This window comes from Mixophyes fleayi, chromosome 5, assembly GCF_038048845.1.
Source record: "Mixophyes fleayi isolate aMixFle1 chromosome 5, aMixFle1.hap1, whole genome shotgun sequence".
Lineage (NCBI taxonomy): Eukaryota > Metazoa > Chordata > Amphibia > Anura > Limnodynastidae > Mixophyes > Mixophyes fleayi.
Window position 1 is genome coordinate 3092980 of NC_134406.1, and position 24494 is coordinate 3117473.

Genomic DNA, 24494 nt, shown 5'->3' on the forward strand with positions numbered 1-24494 from the left:
GGGCCAACACTACAAATATTGACTCTTTGCATAAACTTAATGTAATTGTCAATAAAAGCCTTTGACACTTATGAAATGCTTGTAATTTTACTTCAGTATACCATAGCAACATCTGACAAAATGTATAAAAGCACTGAAGCAGCAAACTGTGTGAAAACCAATACTTGTGTCATTCTCAAAACTTTTGCCCATGACTGTACACTACCGATCATTCTCTCCTGCGTCAGGGCTTCTGTAAGAAACTGCCTGAGGTGTAATGTTATATTGTATTACACATCCATATTCTGACGGAGTTCACAGTCTGATTTCAGACATCCAGTTATTGACAATGCCGTCCCAGAGGAATATGTTTTGTATACACTTGGTGGCAATATTTGGTTACTTGAAGAAGATGATTGTGTAGCCCTCTGTGATTCTGGTGTTATAGAAGAGGACAGCAACAGGGTCCTTCAGCTGCACAGAGTAGTATTGCCCGGCTCTTATCAAACTAGAGCCGGAAGATTGTAGTATAAACCGTCTCTCTAAGTTCATACAACTAATTTATTTACTGATCTCCTGAATGCCCCAGAAATACAAGACTCCATAGGTACATTATTTTAGGATGCAGCCCTCAATGTGAATGAGCAAATACTGACAAACCCATCTTGATGAACCTGCATTTACTCCACTGAAGACACAAACGTGCACAATAACTAACAAATCAGGAGCAGTTGGACAATTTTATATAAAGTCTATAAAATAGATTTTACATGAATAACTGACACAAGGTGCAGGGAAAGTCTGTTATGTCTGACAATCACACGTCAGAACACTGCTGATATGCACGCGGTACCCAGACCCAGGAGGATTAGATAACAATCTCTATTCTCATACACAATGTATACAAAGCTGTACAGTACACATTGATCGAGCCTGACTGCTGTGTTCTGCATTGTGTCAGTGAATGGGTCTATCTGGGACAGGTTACTTCTTCAGTAAGCTTTACATCAAGGTAAAACACAATTTAACTGACATCCGTTTGTACAATGTTCTTTAATTAATTACAGGAATGGCTGGTAAAATGAACAGCTATAGACGCTCATTAGATTACCTGGAACAGACGGCTTAATGCACTAGTTAAAGTAACGCGGTAATTGAGTGACAATCAATAACGATCTGGAGAGTGGTAAATACACATCTGTCACTGTGATCTTGTGTCTCAGCTGGATAATGTCAATGTGCTTGTAGTGGGGTAAGATACTAGACTCATGCTATGATCTATGGGACCGGACCAGCACACAGACAGATGTTATATATGTATATAATGGTCCCTGCAATCACAGTCCAGAGATACAACGTTCCCCATCATTCACCTGGAAGTAGTGGTGGAAATAGGGCTACGGCCACCATGGGCATCACAGGGCATGGACCAGCCGCTGCATGTGCTGAAAGGAGCAGAGCGGGAGCCACAGGAGCGGGCATCAGGCCCTAAACATATGTAGTGTTCTGTCCCTGCACTGTGATGCTCTGCATATAAGATTACACCCCATCATACCCTGCAATGCTCTGCATATAGGACTACACCCCATCATACACCTGCAATGCTCTGCATATAGGACTACACCCCATCATACACCTGCAATGCTCTGCATATAGGACTACACCCCATCATACACCTGCAATGCTCTGCATATAGGACTACACCCCATCATACACCTGCAATGCTCTGCATATAGGACTACACCCCATCATACACCTGCAACGCTCTGCATATAGGACTACACCCCATCATACCCTGTGATGCTCTGCATATAAGATTACACCCCATCATACACCTGCAATGCTCTGCATATAGGACTACACCCCATCATACCCTGTGATGCTCTGCATATAAGATTACACCCCATCATACACCTGCAACGCTCTGCATATAGGACTACACCCCATCATACACCTGCAATGCTCTGCATATAGGACTACACCCCATCATACACCTGCAATGCTCTGCATATAAGATTACACCCCATCATACCCTGCAATGCTCTGCATATAGGACTACACCCCATCATACACCTGCAACGCTCTGCATATAGGACTACACCCCATCATACACCTGCAATGCTCTGCATATAGGACTACACCCCATCATACACCTGCAATGCTCTGCATATAAGATTACACCCCATCATACCCTGCAATGCTCTGCATATAGGACTACACCCCATCATACACCTGCAATGCTCTGCATATAGGACTACACCCCATCATACCCTGCAATGCTCTGCATATAGGACTACACCCCATCATACACCTGAAATGCTCTGCATATAGGACTACACCCCATCATACACCTGCAATGCTCTGCATATAGAACTACACCCCATCATACACCTGCAATGCTCTGCATATAGGACTACACCCCATCATACACCTGCAATGCTCTGCATATAGGACTACACCCCATCATACACCTGCAATGCTCTGCATATAGGACTACACCCCATCATACACCTGCAATGCTCTGCATATAGGACTACACCCCATCATACACCTGCAACGCTCTGCATATAGGACTACACCCCATCATACACCTGCAACGCTCTGCATATAGGACTACACCCCATCATACACCTGCAATGCTCTGCATATAGGACTACACCCCATCATACACCTGCAACGCTCTGCATATAAGATTACACCCCATCATACCCTGCAATGCTCTGCATATAGGACTACACCCCATCATACACCTGCAATGCTCTGCATATAGGACTACACCCCATCATACCCTGCAATGCTCTGCATATAGGACTACACCCCATCATACACCTGAAATGCTCTGCATATAGGACTACACCCCATCATACACCTGCAATGCTCTGCATATAGAACTACACCCCATCATACACCTGCAATGCTCTGCATATAGGACTACACCCCATCATACACCTGCAATGCTCTGCATATAGGACTACACCCCATCATACACCTGCAATGCTCTGCATATAGGACTACACCCCATCATACACCTGCAATGCTCTGCATATAGGACTACACCCCATCATACACCTGCAACGCTCTGCATATAGGACTACACCCCATCATACACCTGCAATGCTCTGCATATAGGACTACACCCCATCATACACCTGCAACGCTCTGCATATAGGACTACACCCCATCATACACCTGCAACGCTCTGCATATAGGACTACACCCCATCATACAACTGCAACGCTCTGCATATAGGACTACACCCCATCATACACCTGCAATGCTCTGCATATAGGACTACACCCCATCATACACCTGCAATGCTCTGCATATAGGACTACACCCCATCATACACCTGCAATGCTCTGCATATAGGACTACACCCCATCATACACCTGCAATGCTCTGCATATAGGACTACACCCCATCATACAACTGCAATGCTCTGCATATAGGACTACACCCCATCATACAACTGCAATGCTCTGCATATAGGACTACACCCCATCATACACCTGCAATGCTCTGCATATAGGACTACACCCCATCATACAACTGCAATGCTCTGCATATAGGACTACACCCCATCATACAACTGCAATGCTCTGCATATAGGACTACACCCCATCATACACCTGCAATGATCTGCATATAGGATTACACCCCATCATACACCTGCAATGCTCTGCATATAGGACTACACCCCATCATACAACTGCAATGCTCTGCATATAGAACTACACCCCATCATACACCTGCAATGATCTGCATATAGGATTACAGCCCATCATACACCTGCAATGCTCTGCATATAGGATTACAGCCCATCATACACCTGCAATGCTCTGCATATAGTACTACACCCCATCATAAATCTGAAACGCTCTGCATATTGGATTATGTCCGGGATAAATAGTTTTCCCTCATATTACTTGTTATCAGAAAGTTAGCTGCACAATAGAGCAATACATTGTCATTGGCCAGCTTCAGCCTGGTCCCGTCATGGGCCAGCTTCAGCCTGGTCCCGTCATGGGCCAGCTTCAACCTGGTCCCCTCATCGGCCAGCTTCAGCCTGGTCCCGTCATGGGCCAGCTTCAGCCTGGTCCCATCATGGGCCAGCTTCGGCCTGGTCCCGTCACCGGCCAGCTTCAGCCTGGTCCCGTCATCAGCCCGCTTCAGAATGGTCCCCTCAACAGCCAGCTTCAGCCTGGTCCCGTCATGGGCCAGCTTCAACCTGGTCCCCTCATCGGCCAGCTTCAGCCTGGTCCCGTCATGGGCCAGCTTCAGCCTGGTCCCATCATGGGCCAGCTTCGGCCTGGTCCCGTCACCGGCCAGCTTCAGCCTGGTCCCGTCATCAGCCCGCTTCAGAATGGTCCCCTCAACAGCCAGCTTCAGCCTGGTCCCGTCCTCAGCCAGCTTTGTTGAAGAGGATCATTAAGGCCTAGAGGGTCCTGACTGGTCAGGGAACCTCCATTATATTACAGGGCACAAGAGAGAGTACAAACAGGAGTATTTCTGGCAGACAATACATTGTTCAATCTGCCGCACACATCAGCGTCTAGTTTATACTCGGCCAGTCCTTTCATTAAGTCCCGGCACAAAGTCAGGAGGAAGCCGGATACTTCTGCTATCCATAAACTGTTATTTTATTCAGCTTTTATTGGTGGTAATCCTCTGAGCCCAGCTTCATATGTAAACACTGACGGGTCCACTACGAGCTCCATCCTAGACCATCATCTCCGAATTATCCTATTACACCTACATCAGAAGCTTTAATCATGGAGCTTTAACACAGATTATTTGTAGCACTGTCAAATACTTTTTCTACAACTAATTCTTAAGGGGTTAAAGTGAATAACTTCATTATGTTGCACTGAATCCTGCGGATACAGTGTGGAAGCCTGTTCAGGAAGTCAAGGAGCTGACACTTTACATTGAGTAGCTTCATGATCACTCAAACAAAATCTAAGAAGCCAGAAGAAACTCCAATTACAAATGGACAGCCGAGGTTGAGGTGTAAGGACATATAAATTCCTTTCCCTATGCTGCTCATTATCTCTGCAACTCAAAACTTTATCTTTCCTTCTCGTCTTCAAACCAAATACGTATAATTATCTCTTTTCAATGTATATCCTGCGTTGCACATTGCTTGATATATACACATATATATATAATTTCCTTGTGCGCAAATGCTTCTATTTGTTAACCTAGTGCATATATAACGTAATGTTCTGTTACTCAATCGGCTCCAACTTTTGCAGGTTTGTGGGTCTGACTTTAAATGTTCAAGGTCAAAAGAGTGACATTGTTGCCTTAAAGCCCTGCCTACTACCACCTAAGGACCGCCTCTTTCATCCATTTACAGTTTTCTATAAAAATACTGTTCAGTTTATCTTCATTGATGGAATTAATCAGTTCCCTAAACTAATTGTCCTTATTACAGGCACCATTTTGCTGTATATGAAAGGTTTTGTTGTATTGTGCAAACACATCTAGAAATGCGCTTTCCCACAAAGTGTGTCTGGACGGCGTAAATGGAGTTTATATTGAAAGTATAGTCCATACTTGCCAACTCTCCCTGAATGTCAGGGAGACTCCCTGAAATAGGGGTGCTCTCCCTCACTCCCTGAAGAGTCTGGCATTCTCCCTGATGCTGAGCCAGTACAAGACATGGTTGGCTTCACCATCTGTGGCATGATGACACAGTTCAGAAAGTGTGTCCTATGTCCATGTATTGATGCCTATAGAGGTGGCCATTTTCATGGAGACCAAGTTTTAATCAAAGACTGACAGGTAAGACAACATAGACTTCAGTAATGGAGACAGAAATGTAAAAGACACTTCAGTCTCTAGAGATTCATTAACTGCTTTTCTTTAGCGCATAGATGCCTACTCTCCCAGACCGGGAGACTCCTGCATTTCTGGGAGACCTCCCAGGAGAGCAGGGCATCCTCCCGGTTCACGCCCCAGAAATAGATAAGTGGCCTGGGGAGGGGCTTAATGATGCAAATATTGTGTCATCAAAATGATATGATTCGTCAAGCTCCACTCCCGCATGCCCACCTCCCCCGGGATCTCCCTGAAGCCAACAAGGAAACGTTGGCAAGTATGGTATAGTCTGACTCATGGTTTCCACCGCCTCCAAGGACATAGGCAAAATATGTCCCTTTTTGCATAGCAGCCCCCAGTAAACAAGTAAACTCCTCTGTAAATGTGCCTTCTTTGCGCCTTGCGGTCAATTCAATTACTAGCGTTGTGACGCTGGACATCACTGCGGTGTTCGGTTGCATTTTCGTGTACTACCATACTCCAACATTGCAGGTTTTCAGTTGCACCTCTATTGGGTGTGAGGAAAATTCTGTGATCTTGCGAAGCCGCGGACTGCCTCTGCGACCATTCCCGAGGCTCTCGGCGGCACACGGCTTGTAATTGAATCAGCTCCCTGGAATACAGCATTTTTTCATGTGGGTGGAAAAGTTGAAGAATTCATGTACCTAGATGGCACTCCACAAGGAACGTTCTCGCCTGCCCAGCCCTCCCATCACAATGCCACAATATATGCTCTGTCGGAGTCACATTATCCTGCATTTCTCTGTCCACTCTATATTTTAACAGTTACATGTTTTAACATTGCAGTCAGAATGAAAACAAAAAAAAAATCCAAACATAAATGAAAAAGTAGCATAAGCATCATCAGTAATGTTAATAATGGAATTAATTACACTACAAACTAAGTAAATCCCACACAAGTCTGTCGAGACCCCACCCACAGATCGCACACTCTATTAGACGTATACAGGCAGCTTCTGGAGAGGTAGATAAACCTTATTACCAGCTGTTTCTACTGAGCGAGGTGCACCAGATTTTCTTCAACTATCATTTGTTTTCACAGTATATAAAAGCAGCAGGAGGAGTAATAATGTATTATCTCTGTATTACTGTGACAAAACGAGATTCATATCACCTTAACTAGTCTGTCCCTCGTTTCTCACAAAATGAGGATTATAATGTACTTTTATAGCCGTTATTGTTCCCCAGCTCACCAGAGTGTAAATGCATTGTCTAATTACATGTGGGTAAGGGAATATTGTAGCCATGCCTATATAGGAGATGTGACAGGATGGACCTCCTATGCCACCCTGTTCATGTTGCTGGGGACCGTCTGGGCTTGCTTTGCCACCATCCCCTTTCTTTATCCCAAATAGCACCCCTCTAAAACACAGTAGGAGGGACTTGCTGCTGCCACCACTAGGCTTCTTCGCCAGCACCAATATCTAGGTAACTTTCGCTGCTAGTTTACCCCCTTGCTGGGCACCTGGGCTGGTAACCCTGAACACTTTCTTTAGATCAGGCCTGTTATCGATGGTTCCCCCTGGTCTATCACACTGGCCAGAGTTGCAAAGTAGTGGGCAGTGCGTTGGTATTAGATGCTGGGTCCCAACCTCAGAACAGTTGGGTAACGGATTAGATTGGTCTAAACCGTAGGTCACAGGAATGTACATCAGGTAAGTAGGCATCAAAGCAGGATCTTGAAGCAGTGATGTTTATTAGCTCAAGCAGTCCTTATAAGGACAGTTACACACCAATGTATGGTACTAGCGAACTTTCCAGAAGTTTACAGATGGAATAATGATACTGCACTATATGGTCAAACAGTGTGGAGGTAATCGAGCCTCCCGCCCCTCTAACCAATCCCAGTTCATCAAGCATCCTGCACATAAATCAGCCTGGAGGGGTTTAACACCTTACATTGCTGCTAGCCGCACCATAACGTCTGAGGTTTTATATTGAATGTTTACCATAAGAATATAACATTTTCTCTAATCTTGCTTTTAATGCAATTTAACTTGCAAAATTCAAATTCATCTGTGATCACTTGCATTGAGTCTTACAAACATAGGAAGTCTACCAGAAAGTCAAATTACCACCTCCTGTGCTTTCAGGTTCAACAGACGTGTTGGTCACTCAGCAATAAAAAGGTCTAATTAACATGAGATTACCTGTCTCCAGACAGTTTCAAAAACACATCCCCTCCACACATATGCCTACTTGGGAATTTCCTCTAGAAAAGTTACAAAACCTAAACATGACATACTGTCACAGATATCAATACATTTCCATACAAAACACATACCAATATAAAAAGACAAGTACATTTGCAGTTACATAAAGTGGCATCTGCACTAATTGATATTGATATAAATTTCTACAATAAATTATTTCTACGTGATCCAGCCACAGACTTTTTCACTATATATGTAAATATGTATATTGTTTATTGTATATTGTTGATATTGCAGTGAGAAATTGTTCTTAAATTGAAACCAGGTGGGTTATGGGTAAGGATCGGGCTGGGTCTAGTTTCAAAATACAGGTGAGGGGGAACTGTAGCTGCATTCATCACCCCCTCCTTTGCCTACTGGAAGTCCTGATCAGCTAGAAGCTACTTCTGGCTGAAAAAGCTTGTAAGGGGTTAATACTGGGAGTGTCACTTAATCATCCTGGCCTTGCCCCTTAATTAACCTGAGTATGTCCCCATTGTCTTCTTGGAATCATCCCAGCAGCGGACTAAGGGATATACTGGCATGAGAAGGGATCCCACTATCTAATGCCACCTCTGACCCAGCCCTGAAGGTTGTTGCTGATTTTGTTTTGATCCTGGGAAGGACTCCAGCGTTGAAGTCTAAGCTTCTGCTGGACTGTGCATCCTGCTGGTACATCTGCAGCTCAGAAGAACTTAATGGGAATTGTTACTCGGTGGGCCTGATCCAACAGGGAGACCAAGGGCTTCGCTCCTATCGTGCTGGTAGAGATTGTCAGCAAGTCAGGACATCCAGGTAACTGTAACTCCTAAAGCTAGTGGGGAATTTAAGTAATTGCTTTTATTAGAATAAATGTATTATTGTACTCTTCTAACTGCATTTGCCTGAGGGACTATTAGAACCCTTAAAGGTACTGGGCTTCCCTGGTATAGTAAGGCATCCCTGGGTGGCCGGCCAGCCAGCATGAAGTGGGTACAGGGCCGGATTAAGGGAGTAAGACTCACGAGATCTCCTCAGTAAGGAGACTACAGCGCGCCGGGGAAGGACCGCAGTGAAAGTGCTCAGCAGCATTGATCGCGCCGGGGGCGCCCCCGACCAATCAATAATGCTGCTGAGCACTTTCAAAGGCCCCCTGGATGCCCGAGGCCCCTGGGCTGTAGCCCAGTTAGCCCTAGGGTTAATCCGGCCCTGAGTGAGTATAATTGCAAATGTGTGCAAATAAGACTTTTGCATTTTTAGCTACAGTAGAAATGGCAGTTTTGTTGCATGCTATTGTGCCAATGCCCCAAAACTATAAAACAGTGTATAAGCTGGTCACGTCTGTCCCGAGCACATATAGTAGCACTTGGGATCTGCTCACGAATTTGAGCAATTTCTGGACTCTCGCTCATCAGCGAGAGTCCAAACATCTACCTCTCATCCCCTTCTACACGGGGGAGAAAATTCAGAGTATTTAAAGTCAACATGAAGTAACTGCCAGTGCGATACTATATCCTCCAGGGAAGACATGGCTAGATCGATGTTAGCCAGGGGTCTCTACGTAACGAAACTGCATACATTTTGACAGATGAACCAATTCTTTGGACTGACCACAAGAATGCAAAGCCCCCCGTTCCAGACCATCCTCCAGCTGCCAGGTTCCATTATGATTCCATGTAGCGGCAAGAAGGTTAGTGCGCTCAAATTTGGGATGGTCAAAGTGGTATGTCAGGAAGCCACTAGGAGCGGGAAAAGCAGTTGAGCCCTTTAGCCTATTCCAACAAGCACGCAACAAGTTTATAATAAAAGTAGTGAAGCTAGCCCCATAGGGGCCTTTCGCTGAAAGTTGCCCACGGCACATAGGAGCCGGCAACTGACACTTTAACAGTAGTGGTTGGATTACCCATCTGAGGAGACAAGCACCAACTTACTAGTCAAAAGTAGAACTCAAAATTCAGTAAGGCCGAGCCACTGACCACAAGGGGAGCCTGTAGAATAATAAATCTCACTTCCATACCTGCTGTCAATCTGAGGGTGGGATTCTGGGTATGTATGTAGGCTTAACGGTCTCCTGAGATAACATGGACAGCACACAACCCCGATAGTAAATATGCATTGTGGTCCTGCTGTCTATTTTATTTTACAAATTTCATGAGTTTTATGACCATTTATTAAACGTTCTGGATCTAGTTACCATTTGGAACTATCTACAATTAAAAAAAAGACATGTTTTAACTCATGTTTTGGGAACATCCTATGAATGGAAGAAACAAAATGTCACTCTGTGTGGGGTGGGGGGGCTGGTGCAACACATAGAACTATATAACATGTTGTTCATTTGTGGTGTATGATACATAACTGCCTGGTCATTGTTAACTTTGATCTGCTCTGTTAGTCTGCTGTGACATGGAGAATAGCCACGCCCCCCAATGTTAATAGCCACACCCTAATTTGTGTATGTACACAGCACATATACATTTCATTACAAAGTTACTTATTGACTCCTAAGTTTTGGGGCGATTAGTCCATGGTTGGCTGACAGGTTCAGCTGGTAATATGGACTGATCATACTGCATAGACGTATTACATACTTAGAGAGCAGAATCTTTCTGTAACAAACATTAAAAAGAGTGAACAGCTAAAGTAACTGAAGATACAACAAATACTCAGTAATCCACCATCTAGTTCTAGTCCCAGGAGTACAAACGTCAGGAAACTCTTCAGACAAACAAAGGGACATTTTGAGAGGACTTGTTGTAACCGTCACATGTAAAAGCTTTTAATGCCACCAAGACGACAAGATTTTGTCATCTCACATCCCACCGACGCCTCCATACTCACTTTATATTCCAGACAGCCGCTTTACTGTGATGTACAGGTATAGGAGACAATGCAGCATTACATAATATACACCCAACCGCTGTGTGTTATTCTTCCCCAACAGACGTTAACAAACAGACTATTACTAAGAGACGGGCAGGGTGACAGCGGGACAGACAGGCACAGGACGGATTAGAAGCTGTTTAGTAGACACATTAATTGGATTGATGACCAGACTACACAAAATCTCTCTTTTTTTCTTGCTTAATTTATACTAAGACTTTATATAATATTATTATGTCACCGCTACATGAATACAGCTGGTTGTAATCTGAGCATTATAACCGCTACGTAAGAAGAGATTGAGTGATATTTCTGGTCTAGGACTGTTCTGTGCAGCGAGCACAAAATCATCAGGGTGAGAAAGAAGTTACGCAGAGATGAGCGGGTTATTCTAGGGGAAGGGGAGCACTACAGAGATGGATCTGGTCCCTACCATCGTGCTCTTCAAAATAAGGCTTTGGTTTCTTTCTCAATTTGGATTTCTTCTTCCTTTCCAGAAGGTCTTTTATGTGCCGAGTCACTGGTAAACAAACAAAATGATGAACACAACGGAACACGATGGAACACAAGACACAAATGGCAGATAAATGTACTGAGAGAGCCCAGGAAACGGACACGGCCCAAGGAGTAATGTTATGTACATCCTGGGCCTTACTTAGATTTAGGAGGGGGAAAAAAAGGTGTAAATTAGCTCCTGCACAAACCATGTTACAATATAAGAGGGCAAATGCAGTAATTAATTTTTTGCAGGAATATTACCGGCTACCTCTGCATACAATGCACACATACTGGGCAGCTTTTTTTTTTTTTTACACCACAATTGACAGTTGAGCAAGGACACGTCCCCTCCCATCTCTAAATCTGTCTGCATAATTTACATCCCCCTTCCCACATGGTTTTGTTCTGGGTGCAAATTTGCTCTCTTTTTTGCTTTGCTCATAACTCTTAACAAGGCCTAATATATGAATATAACAGAGAGGACACAAACCTAGTTCTATTTCCTCCAAAAAAATCAATGGCTTGTTTTAGCGATCAATCTACCTTGTTGTTGTTGTCCCGCGGATGTTCTGGATTATTAGATAAATATTGGCGCACTATTGTATAGCACTGCATAATATACTGGCGCTATATAATAAAGCATAATAATAGTAACTTGGAGGAGTCCTTGTGCACTACATGAACCCAACTCTTCAAGATAATGTGCTCCCTCCTTTTTCTTCCCCAATATCATATAATAAAATAATACAATGACAGACATGAGTTACATAATGTATGGCTTATTACATGCCATCCAGGCAGGAGTGTCCATTCTTCCTTATCTCCATCCATAAAACATAATTTGTATCCCTGTCTTTACAGTACAATGTGTGCAGAACACAGACTAATCTGGATAAACCTTGTGTCTCAGTACAGAACCCGTCAGTGTGTCCACCATTAGAGAGAGATAAGTGAACGGCCCACATGACCCTGTATGTTATGAATCAGGACAGGGCTGACCTGTTCCACTTCTCTCAGACCAAATACTGGACAGCACATTACATTCTAGCAACATTGTGGGTTCTGTAACTATTCAGATTGACAAATACATACATTCAGACACACCTAATAAAACATTAAAACATTTCTGTATAAAAAGAAAGAGAAATGCATTATTATTTTATAATTAAATGCTGTGGTGGCCACATTTATAAAGTAAATTATCCCATATCTGGATGTGTGGGGAGACTGGGAGTCTCTGGTGTCAGGTCAACGTATCAGATGAAACAAGAACAAGACTGCGTGATACATTGTGACAGAGGAGCTTTAATTAGTTCATATAAATTTACGATTACAGCAAGATTAATCTTTTGTATATAACACAGTAAAGCTCTATTAGGCTTATATCTGTAACTAAAAACATTTAAAGTATTTATCATTTACCTGCAGGTATAATTATCATGAAAGCACATATATCTACACAAGTACATATGTATATCCATTTGTAAAGCGCTATATAAATAAATGTTGATGATTGATGATGATGTATATATTCTGCTCCTAATAACATTTTATGTAGGAAACAATGTACTGTAATAATGTAAGCCATAGATGTAGTGTTACTATCACATAGTAACACATGTAGTACTTAGGGGCATATTCAATTGTTAGCGAGACGGGTGAAAATCCCGCGCTCGAAAAAAAAAAAACCTGCGCTCGTTTTTTCCTGTTTGAGCGCTCGTTTTTTTAAAAAAAAAAACTGCTCAATTCAATTGTTAATATTGCATCCACCCCCTTGCGCTCTATTATTGGTCCTAGCGAGTTTGAAATGAGGAGTGGTTAAGGCAGTCATTTTAGTATAAAAAATTAATGCAAATTAATTCAATCAAGAATGGCCCCCACACTGCAATCAAGAATGGCCCCAGCACTGCACAAGAGAATGGGCCCCCACACTGCAATCAAGAATGGCCCCAGCACTGCACAAGAGAATGGGCCCCCACACTGCAATCAAGAATGGCCCCAGCACTGCAAGCAACAATGCACCCCCCCCCCCCCCACCCGGTCAGCAGATTAAAAGATTTTACAAGGAGGTAAATTTTTTGCCATTTACAAACATTTCTTGAGCACTGGCCAAGTATGGACATTTGTAAGGTACAAATATTTGTGGGACAGTGGGCAGGCCGGACATTTCTTTAAAGGTACAAATATTTTTTGGGACTTTGCGTAAATGAGTGTGTGTAGGTAAAGCATCATAAAACTGAGGTGAGTATTTTGTTTTGGTTTTTTTTCAATAAAAATCTATGGTGTACATGAGGGTGTTTACTGTATTTCTTGGGGTTTTATTATTTTTAATAAAGATTTGTGGTTGGAATGAGGGTGTTGTGCTTTTACTTAACATTTTACTTTGTGGAACTACAGATCACAACCAGCCGTGGGTGTAAGAGCATGTTGGCACTTGTGGTTCTACAAGTGCAAACATGCCCTGGGTGCCATGGGTACGCTGGTGCTTGTAGTTAGACAAGTAGCAGCATGCCCACACTATTTAGGCCAACATGGCTGGCTGGGACATGTAGTTCCACAAATCAAAATTTATTTTTTTTCATACAAAATCCACATTTATTACCCTACTACCCACAGCCCAGGGGTAGTAGGAAGAGCCCTAGTGCTATCGGCACTGGGCTGGGTGTCCCTAGGGGGGTGGCCCGCTTACATTTTTCAGCGGACCATACTCCCTAGGGAATCCAGGCCAGCGCTGAACAGTCTGTGGGTGTTTAGTCATTATGGCCGTGGGACCCAAACTCACACATCAATAGCCTGCCAGCACTAGGGCTAAGACTAAATAGAGTGCGGAGCAAAAGATTTTGGTTTAAAAAATAAATAAAAATAACATGCTACTTTTCACCGAGAGCTGACTGAGGTCAGGCACAACCACCCCCCCTTAAAAAAAATGATATAAAAAAGTTTAAATACATGCACCACTAATGTTTTTTTCCAAGGGGGGCACTTTCCAAAAATTATTAATTATTATTACACTTTTTTAAGTACTTCTCAGTTTTAAGGTTATTTTTATGAACTTTTACACCTATTTTTTCAGTTTAATGTATATTTTTCTTAACTTAAAAAAAAATAATTTCTTTGAGCAGACCATGGAGGTGTGAGATGAAACAGCAGATTTGCCTGTTTCACACTCAGCGTTAAAAAACAATTGCATAGCTTTTTCCGCTGAGGGTTCGCATCCAGCCTATACTTTAACATTGACAAACGGTTGGAGCGTGATAACACCGTTTCGGTAAAAAAAAACAAAAGATTAGAATTGTGGGAGAAGTTTCCGCGCTCAAAAATAAGGAAAAAAAGCCAAATAATTACTTAACGCACTCGAACTTCGAAACTCGCTAACAATTGAATATGCCCCTTAGAGTACTACTGCCATGTACTGTCTAAATTTAGTATCTAATACACTGGTCAACATCCAAAGTGTTTCGGTAATGAAATCATCCAGGTTTGACGAATTTAAAGAAGTTAAATATGAATATTACACTTAAAATGGATTATTAAATCTTGTTTTCACTATACAGTACTTATCACTTAAGAGTGTGTTTGTTTAGTTTAGGGGATATTTGATTATAAAGAATCTGTGAGTAATCTTATCAGAAATTAGGCAGCAACATGTCTTTAAAAATACACTTGCTTCACTCTAATCTGGACTTTTTCATGGGCAACTGTGGTGCAGTAAGTGAGGAGCGTAGCGAGATTCCATCAGGACGTCTTGGAAATGGAGAAGAGATATTAAGACAAATGTAACGATACATTGCTAGCAGACTATTGCTGGACGATAACGAGAGGTACTGCAGATGTGGAATACAAATGACAGACGAAGAAGAAGCGTAAACTGTGAGTCAAGAGGGACAATGTAACATTTCTTGAAAAATGTAAGCCAAATAGTATTTGTCTTTCAGAAATAAATATATTGTTATAATATACTATAATTGGGGAAAGGGGGGGGGTTTCATAAGTTAACTTCATTTGAATAAAAATATGTTTATTAAAAGTATGTTTGGATACTCTTTATTTGCGTCATTTCAGGTTTAATGATAAAGTGGGTACTTTTAGTACTTTGGCAAATTAACTTTTTTTTAATGGTTATTTTTAAACTCACCACATGCAAATCAATGAAGAAAAACATTTATCAAGTAAACAAAACATTTTATTTGTTGACACTGTGGTTATTTGTGTACTTGATATAAAGAGTGCAGGGAGTGAAGTTCATTGGGATATTGTACCCTGGTCTCCTTAATGGATTCCTGCACAGACACTGATATCACTGGTTGCATGCTAACCGTATTTATCGAAGCTAATTAAAATCATTTATTCAAATTTCTTTTGTGTCAGTTGTGATTCTTTCTGTATGCTAGTATTTCATGATTGAAATCTCAATAACATGGTATATACAGTTATACAAGTTCTTAGTACAGGCACTGCTATGACACGGTCACTGCAGAACCTCAACAGTGAATACCGAAGTTATTATCAGTGTGATCACTTAATAAAAAACACTGATGGTTGTTTAATATCCAAACAGACAACCTGAATTTACACACAGCAAGTCCCTCTTCCCAGAGTTATATACAGCAAGTCTTATCATTCACGTTTTATAATGAAAAGTAAATATCTCCCAAGTTTATTGGAATTTACAACAAGTCCCTTCTCTTCTATAGAAATGGGACACAGTGCAAATTGGGGAGAAGCACATGATAGGTGGACTTTAGGGCAGATACATTTATTCAATGCACAACCAACTACTGTGAAATGTCTTCACTCGCCTAATGGCTACTTATTATGGTGTGTATGCACCAAGGCAAATATGGAAGAAGGAGCAGAGCATTTCCACTCTTATGTTTGCCTTTGGATGTGCTCGCATGGTGATAGTAATCATTACCTGGGGCACTGCTCACTTCCCTTACCCCTCAGTAAGTGGCAGAGATCAGCTCTGCTCCGTTTTGGCATTACCTATATGTATACCACCCTGTTTATATAATTACATGGACAGCTTTGTCCTATATGATTCCTGTCCTACTTACATTTCTTCTGTTCAATCTTTCCTTTCCCATTCCTCTTACAGCTTCGTATCTCTGTGTATATCTCCAGGCTAACAGTGTGTTTAAGGTGCTTGCTGCCTATCTGAAACATTTAGGTAACACTGACACTGTGTATACATTATATTTTGCTTATACAGTATATACCCATAGTTTAGAACAGCCCTGTCCAGTTATTTCATGAAGACTGATTATTATTCAACAATTATTTAATCCAAGAAGGTCTATGGAGCTTACAGTGAAGCAAGTGGCCATAAATATGTTTTTGAGATCCACCAGATGGACAGTGGAAGTTTTTGATATCTCGTTGCCGGTGCACAGGTGTAATAGTCATTCATTGAATAATTTGAAATAAAAATGTTTACAAATGTCTGACAGGATGGACCACCATTACCACCCTGTCTGTTATGTTGCTGGGGAACGGTTTGGCTTTCCTTGCCACTGTCCCCTTACTTTCACTGAATGCACCCTCTAACCGTAGTCGGAGGGACTTACAATGCTGCAATCACTGGACTCCTTAGCAGCATCCAGAAACGCATCCTTCTCTGTAACTGCTAGGGTACCCCTCGCTGGGCACCTGGCTGGTACACCTGACCTCTTGCCTTCACATCAGGGTTGTTGTGGATAGTTCCCCTCTCGCCTATCACACTGGCCAGAGCTGCTGGGTAGCAGGTCCAAAAAAGAAACAAAATTGATGTGGATAAGCACCTGCACCTGATATATTACATCGTCTAGTCCACAGGGAGATTAGTTTAGTTACCACTATTTCTCATTTTAAAATACTCTTTATAAAATCATTGGATTTACAAAAAGCAAATGTGGCACCGGCATTCAAAAAGGAATTGAGATTTCTGTATAATAACTATAGAGAAGTAATTTTAACATCTATAATGGGGAACATATTTCCCAACATGGATTTATGAAAGAACGATCTTGTTATTAATAATTCTACCGGTTGTGGATTTTCATAAGCATTTGACAATGTGCCTCACAGGTGCTTACTGTATAAGTACTACTGGACTAGAAAACACAATAAGTCACTTGATACAAAACGTCATACTCTGAGGTTATGCATGATGTACACCAGGGATCGGTCTTGGGACCAATGCTGGAAAATGTGCTTATAGATGATGCAGAAGTTGGAAGTAATAGTCCACTATCTGTGCGGTACAAAATGATGTATTGGAATTTAGTCCATACAAGATGCCTTATCCTTACAATGGGACTTAGATACATTGGCCAGCAACATGAAGCTCAATGTGGATAAATGCAGGTTATGTGAATGTAGGGGTTACACCTTAGAAGGGACACTACTGGGTGGATCGAAGGCAGAGAAGGTTCTAAGTATGATTGTAGATCATAGGCTTAGTTATAGCATATAATACCATAGACTTAGGATGTTTTAATTTAATTAAGGATGGTCCAAAAATGTTCTTTAATGTTTCCACAATGCACATTTCCAGCAAGTAGGAGCAGGGCATTTCCCAAACGTAGAATACGGGTGTGACCATGTGTATGCACGTAGCAAATAGAAATGTATTATGGGGGCTCAGCTTTTCACTTTCATAAATGACCCTTTATGACTCAATTTCTTCATAGCCATTCATTACACATACATAGAAAATATGCCCACAGCATACAGGTGACAATATATTCCTTTGTAGTATACTGTAAAGCGGAGGTGTTTTACAGTACATGAATCAATAACATCTTTTATGTTTAGATGTTAAGTATATATCACCCAGGTTTCTATGTCGTCACAGTCTCTATAGAATATCTCGGGTTATTGGGTATTTGGTTATTTCTAATACTTGATCTTGGATTTTACATACGCAGTTTGTGAAAGTGATTTGGAGGTCTGGTAATATTTCCTTGGGCCTATTCCCACAACCTCTCTTCCCTTTGGCTAACAAGCAGGAATATGTGTCTATTTGAACGATAATTATTTTATTTCCTGTTTGGCTTAAAAATTTGTCATCATTTGATGTACATAGGTGAACACACCATGAGTGTCAGGTTGTAGAACAGACATACACAATATAGAAGGAAACATGTTGAAGAACCCACGGACTTCCTGTTGGAGGCAGAACATGAACAATACGGGTAAAATAACAAGTCGTCATTTAACCTACTGACATTTCCCAGGTGTAATCAGCAATAATTCAAGCACCCAGCTCTTCTGTAGAACTATAGATACGGTTACCCTAGTATCCAACAACTAAATGAAACACAGAAGCAGACAGGTTCATTCAGATATCTGTATTGAGTCTTACCTTTTGCATCATTCAAAGGGTCCATGTGCCGATATATATATCCTTCCAAGTAGGAATGAAACTTAGGAGTAGGTGGAAAAAAAGCCAAACAAATAGTCATTAGTTCCCAGCCGCGTGCCAAGCTCTCGTAGCGGAAGTTCTCTGTGGTCTGTCTGCACAGTTGGATATACAGCTCGTCCCTCAATCCTTGCATGCTCCATCCTTTGGTGGCAACCTCTAAAGCTACACTCAGCTGGTCAGTCTTGGCTCTCCGGTCACCCATGTACATTTGGATGAGTTTAAATATTTCACAGGCCTCCTTTTTCACATTGCGGTCAGTGGTCATTATCATGGGTTTCTTGATGGACTCGCTGCTCCAAGCCAGCATGTTGGCGATGGAGACCTTGCGCCGGAACAGACCCTGGGTGTGCTTGTTGAAATGTTTGGAAGCCCAGTTTTCAATGTCGGTCTCAGAAGAAGGCTTCCTCAAGGTGAAGGTGGGGAAGACACAGCTGGAGCTTGGCATCATGTTCCTGTTGTGGCGGCTGTTCTCAAACTGAGCGCAGGCACCGAGGTCTTCAGACTACGAGACAACAGACAGAGACCTCATTTTATCACTAGTCCGTGTTACATGAGCTGACTTACTACAAAACACACGCTACTTATCTTTGTATTTGTCAATGTGAGAAGACACTGGATGCATGCAGGTCATGCAGTATTGTGCAGATTCTGTTTTATCACATGGCAAATAAAGCGCATCACCGTTTATCATTGTAAAAGATGTAACGCGCACATGAGGTTGGGACTGAGAGGTGTCATCACTGTGTCCGAGTTGCGGTTTCCCACTATTATTAGTGACAGAACAGGGAAAGACATGAATACATCTATACATAGGTAATCGCCATCTTATGCACCAAATGATCATAGTATGTGGGCGATTAGCCCACTGCAAACTCTCTCCACCTCTAGAAAATAAAGGACAAATACGAATAGACATTGCAGAGAAGTATATATTTTTAGCACATAGATTTTAACATTATTGAGACGTCGTAGATAACAAAACAATCTCACAGCATTCTGGGGGGGGGGGGGAAGCAAATGAAGGAAAGAGAGATGAGTAAATGTTGAACATATACAGACTGAATAAGGGACTTACACCCTGGTTACCTCTATCTGTACAATACACTGTAGAGGCCAACATTCATTCATCGGAACAGCGACACCAAGTAGGCCACTTATTCAACCAAATCACACCCTGACTCACCAGAATCATATATTTTTTAGTAGTGATAAACGGTCAACACGGTTTCTAACCATCGGTCAGTGCTGTTAGTGACCATCGGTCAGTGCAGTTAGTAACCATTGGTTAGTGGCCGTCAATCAATGCGGTTAGTGACCACAACAAAGGCTTTATTAGATAACAGAAAAGGCTAACTTTAGTCTAACGAGAATTCCTTCCTGTGTCTCTCTGACAGAGCACACATTGATAGGTGAAAGTACAGAAACCATGGACTGAACTAAAAACTGCTAAAGCGCAAACAGAAGAAAATATTGCAAAATGAAAACACATTAGTAAAGAAAGAAAGGAAAAATAGTGAAGGTAAGACTGAAGCGGGGACATGTGAAGGAGATAAAGGACTTACACTAGAGGTGAAAGAGCTATACCCTACTGTACTGTATACACAAATATCAGTGCTACAAAAGTGGGGTCACCTGATCCCTCAAAAAATGTGTAGAGATGACAACAATGGACTAATGTGTGGAATCTCAAATTGCATAGGTCAAAATGTAAAATAATGCATTTGGGACACCAAAATCCGAACGTAGAATAGAAAATATGCTGCAATGTCAGCAACAACAGAGAAAAGGGACCTTGGAGTTGTAGTATCAGATGGTTATTTTTTATTACCTTTTATTTATAACGTGCCACAAAAGTTTTGCCGCGCCGTCCATGATATTCACATTACATAATATATGATGAACATTATACTGCACAGACCAGACATCTACTATATAACACAGTACACACAGAGGCGAGGGAAGCAGCCTAGAATACAGAGGGTGATGGGATAGTAGAAGGAGAAGAGGGCCCTGCTCCCGAGAGGTTACATCCTAAAAAGAAGGGTAAACACAAATAGGGTGGTACAGAGTGGGAAAGTGGAGGTTACAGCCAAGGCAAAGGAGTTAGGAGGAGGCTGATGGGCTTGAATAGAGAAATGAGTATTAAGGCCACGCTGGAAGCCTTGGAGAACCTGATAGGGCGCAGGAGATCGCTCTACAGGTGTGGAGCAGCCCAAGAGAAATGAAGGCCAGCGAGCAGCGCGGTCAGTAGTAGAATACTTGGAGGTTATATCATCACTGGTAAGATCTCACCTCGACTATTGTATACAGTTCTGTAGGTCCTAGATTGTAAAACGCATTTATATAATAGAGAACATTTGGGCAACTACAATGGTGAATGAGCAGCATAAGAAATCTGACCAGAAGAGACTTGTAGAGCTAAATGTGTCCAGCGTAGAGGAGAAGGAACGGGGGTGATATGGTAGAGAAGTATTAATAGACATCAGGACGGCTGTATATTTATATAAATAAGAGGACCACACTGTGACATTGGAGGAAGACTGAAAAGTCACACGAGGAAGAATGTTTTACAGACAAGAAGAGAGATCCATGGAATAGTCTCCCAGCAGTTAGGGACTCATACAGTAAAACAACAAACATATGGCTATTGCCGAGACCTAGCTTAAACAATATTAAGACCTGAAATAAAAAACAATTCCCACCACAAAAACACCCGCCAAAATTCAAACAAACACAAAAAAGGATCTAACATGGAAAACTGGACATGACAACGAAGGTCACAGACACTGTGGAGGGGCTGAGTTCAATGGCAGCAGTGGAAAAGAAATAATACACTGAGAGTCTGTATCTGGTTATAATGAGAGAGCTCCATAGACAATAACTCACACACTAGCAGGAGCGAGGTTCATGAAAAAACAGAGAAGTAATCACTGAGGATTCGCTGGGGCATGGTTGCCGAAGGGATGCATATGATGCAATGTGCATACAGCTCTAGGGAGCCGCAGATCCTGTACATAGTAATACCGGAGGGGTCATATTTTGGGCAGGTAATAAGCAGTGAAGTTCCAGAACCAGATTCACAGAAAATAAATGTAGTAATGGAGATGCTGGCACCAACACACCATAAGGGGAAGAGCAAAGCAACAATCACAACGTTACAATAAAGTTGTTTAACATAAAATCTTCTTTCTTGAACCATCATAGTACAAATTAGTGGGAAAAGACGACCAACTAGGATAGGAGCAAATGCTGCTAATAATCAAAAGCGGGATAACTGGGACTTCCAATCAAAAGCTCTTTCCCACACTGCTCACATGTGATTGGCTGCAAGTGGCTGAAGTCCCAGGAATTACCAGCTTATGATCATTTTGCAGCAGTCAATTGGATTTTTAGGGTTTTCATTGTTGTTTTTCCCCCTGCCATTTAGATTAAGGTGGATCAAGAAAGAAGGAAAGAAAATTGTATTTAATCAAGTGGTGCATGCAAATTTTGGGGAGTTTTTATTCAATTAAACTCTACTTTTAAAATTGTATTCATGTGTTTATTTTTGTTGCTCCTTGGTATAATGTAACAGGGGTCTGAGGGATCTTTGTTGTGACTCCAGGGGTCCCGATCTTTGTGAATTACTGCAGCTCTCACAGCCCATGGCAAGCTGTTGATTTTAGAAGGGGACATGTTGCCCATTTTTTCATACACAATACAGCATCTGTGATCCGAGTGGGGGTAACTGTCAATCACTAGCAGTTCTCCCATCCAGCAATGTGACAGTTACCTCCAATCAGACCACTAATGATTCATTTAAGCCAGGATGGGAACACAGTAATTTGATTGAAGAGCACAGTAAGCATGTGCTGACATCCTTTCACTCATCTGACATGACATATCATCTGCTGGGAGTAAAAGTATTGCAGGGAATTTCAATGTCACGCTCTGGGAAACACACGTGACGCAATAGATTAACTTCAAGCAGTACAACGCAGAGGTTTAATTAATCAACCAGTGCTAGAGGCAGTTTGATGCATACAACAACAATACGTAAAGTAAAGCTCAGGGACAACTACTCAGAACTACTAATAAGAAAACAGGCATTAATGACAAATCACCCACATCCAGCCATGTAACCTCAGACAAAGGAGCAGAACATTCCAAATCCTGTAACACACAGGGAGTGCCCCCCCCACCCCATATATAGAGCGAAGTAATAAAACAGAAAAAAGGAGAAAAAATTATGGAAAAGTAGGTTATATTGATCTTGTAGAATTATCAGCTCTAGGAGTAGACAGAAGATAAATTCTCTCCTGGTCTACTGCACTTTAACTCATTGTATTAGTGTGGCTTGTAAATCCATATAGAGGAGTCTGTGCTGATGGGGGTTACACTGCCTGAGATATTACAAATCATCGTATATAATTATTTTGGCAAAATGCACAGAGCTCAGGTTGGATCAGCTCTGTCATACTACCCTACACCCAGTGCAGGATATACACACTGAGGATTACACTGGACGAAGCTGCGGACAGGTTGGGTCAGCTCTGCCATATTACCCTACACCCAGTGCAGGATATACACACTGAGGATTATACTGGACGAAGCTGCGGACAGGTTGGGTCAGCTCTGCCATACTACCCTACACCCAGTGCAGGATATACACACTGAGGATTACACTGGAGGAAGCTGCGGACAGGTTGGGTCAGCTCTGTCATACTACCCTACACCCAGTGCAGGATATACACACTGAGGATTATACTGGACGAAGCTGCGGACAGGTTGGGTCAGCTCTGCCATACTACCCTACACCCAGTGCAGGATATACACACTGAGGATTCTACTGGACGAAGCTGCGGACAGGTTGGGTCAGCTCTGCCATACTACCCTACACCCAGTGCAGGATATACACACTGAGGATTATACTGGAGGAAGCTGCGGACAGGTTGGGTCAGCTCTGCCTTACTACCCTACACCCAGTGCAGGATATACACACTGAGGATTCTACTGGACGACGCTGCGGACAGGTTGGGTCAGCTCTGTCATACTACTCTACACCCAGAGCAGGATATACACACTGAGGATTATACTGGACGACGCTGCGGACAGGTTGGGTCAGCTCTGCCATACTACCCTACACCCAGTGCAGGATATACACACTGAGGATTACACTGGAGGAAGCTGCGGACAGGTTGGGTCAGCTCTGCCATACTACCCTACACCCAGAGCAGGATATACACACTGAGGATTCTACTGGACGACGCTGCGGACAGGTTGGGTGGGGTATTGGGCAACTGCTACAGATCTAAGCAATAATTAACATGAAACCTGCAAAGCCAAATCAAGCTACAGGATGCTAAATATACGTTGTATTTAAATCCAAAGACAAATAATAGTAATTAGAAACACATCTGTAATGAACGCTACGATTTGTCCAATCCTGCTTCAGTCCGTGTAATTGCTGCTCAGTCCATGTAATTACTGCTCAGTCCATGTAATTACTGCTCCGTCAGACTACGATAAGTAAATAGTCCGTGGTGCCACTTCCTGTCCTGCTCACCGGCTGTAGATAATACTCGGATTATATTCTCTGTGATAAAAGACACAAAGGGCCAGATACAGAGTTGAGGGCAACCTGGGCGTAATATGCGGCCAAAAAACGTGCACCGCAAAAATAGCATATTTCATTCATCTGCAGAGCCGGACGCATCTCAGGATACACCCAGCTC

The 24494-nt window shown here is 42.3% G+C and overlaps 1 protein-coding gene across 3 annotated transcripts in view; it reads right to left on the reverse strand.

Moving 5' to 3' along the window:
• The window catches only part of ARHGAP39 (Rho GTPase activating protein 39), a 145000-nt gene that overhangs the window by 46858 nt on the left and 73648 nt on the right, over positions 1–24494 (reverse strand). For 2 of the 3 annotated variants that reach the window (XR_012692709.1, XM_075211581.1), the window contains exons 4-5: positions 18721–19282; positions 11311–11397 (exon numbers count right to left, since the gene is read on the reverse strand). Coding sequence is in view for 2 of the 3 variants with exons in the window: in XM_075211581.1 (XP_075067682.1) it covers positions 11311–11397; positions 18721–19282 (649 nt within the window). In the remaining variant the exon portion in view is untranslated. The remainder of the gene's footprint in view (positions 1–11310; positions 11398–18720; positions 19283–24494) is intronic. The other variant, XM_075211582.1, reaches the window with a different exon arrangement.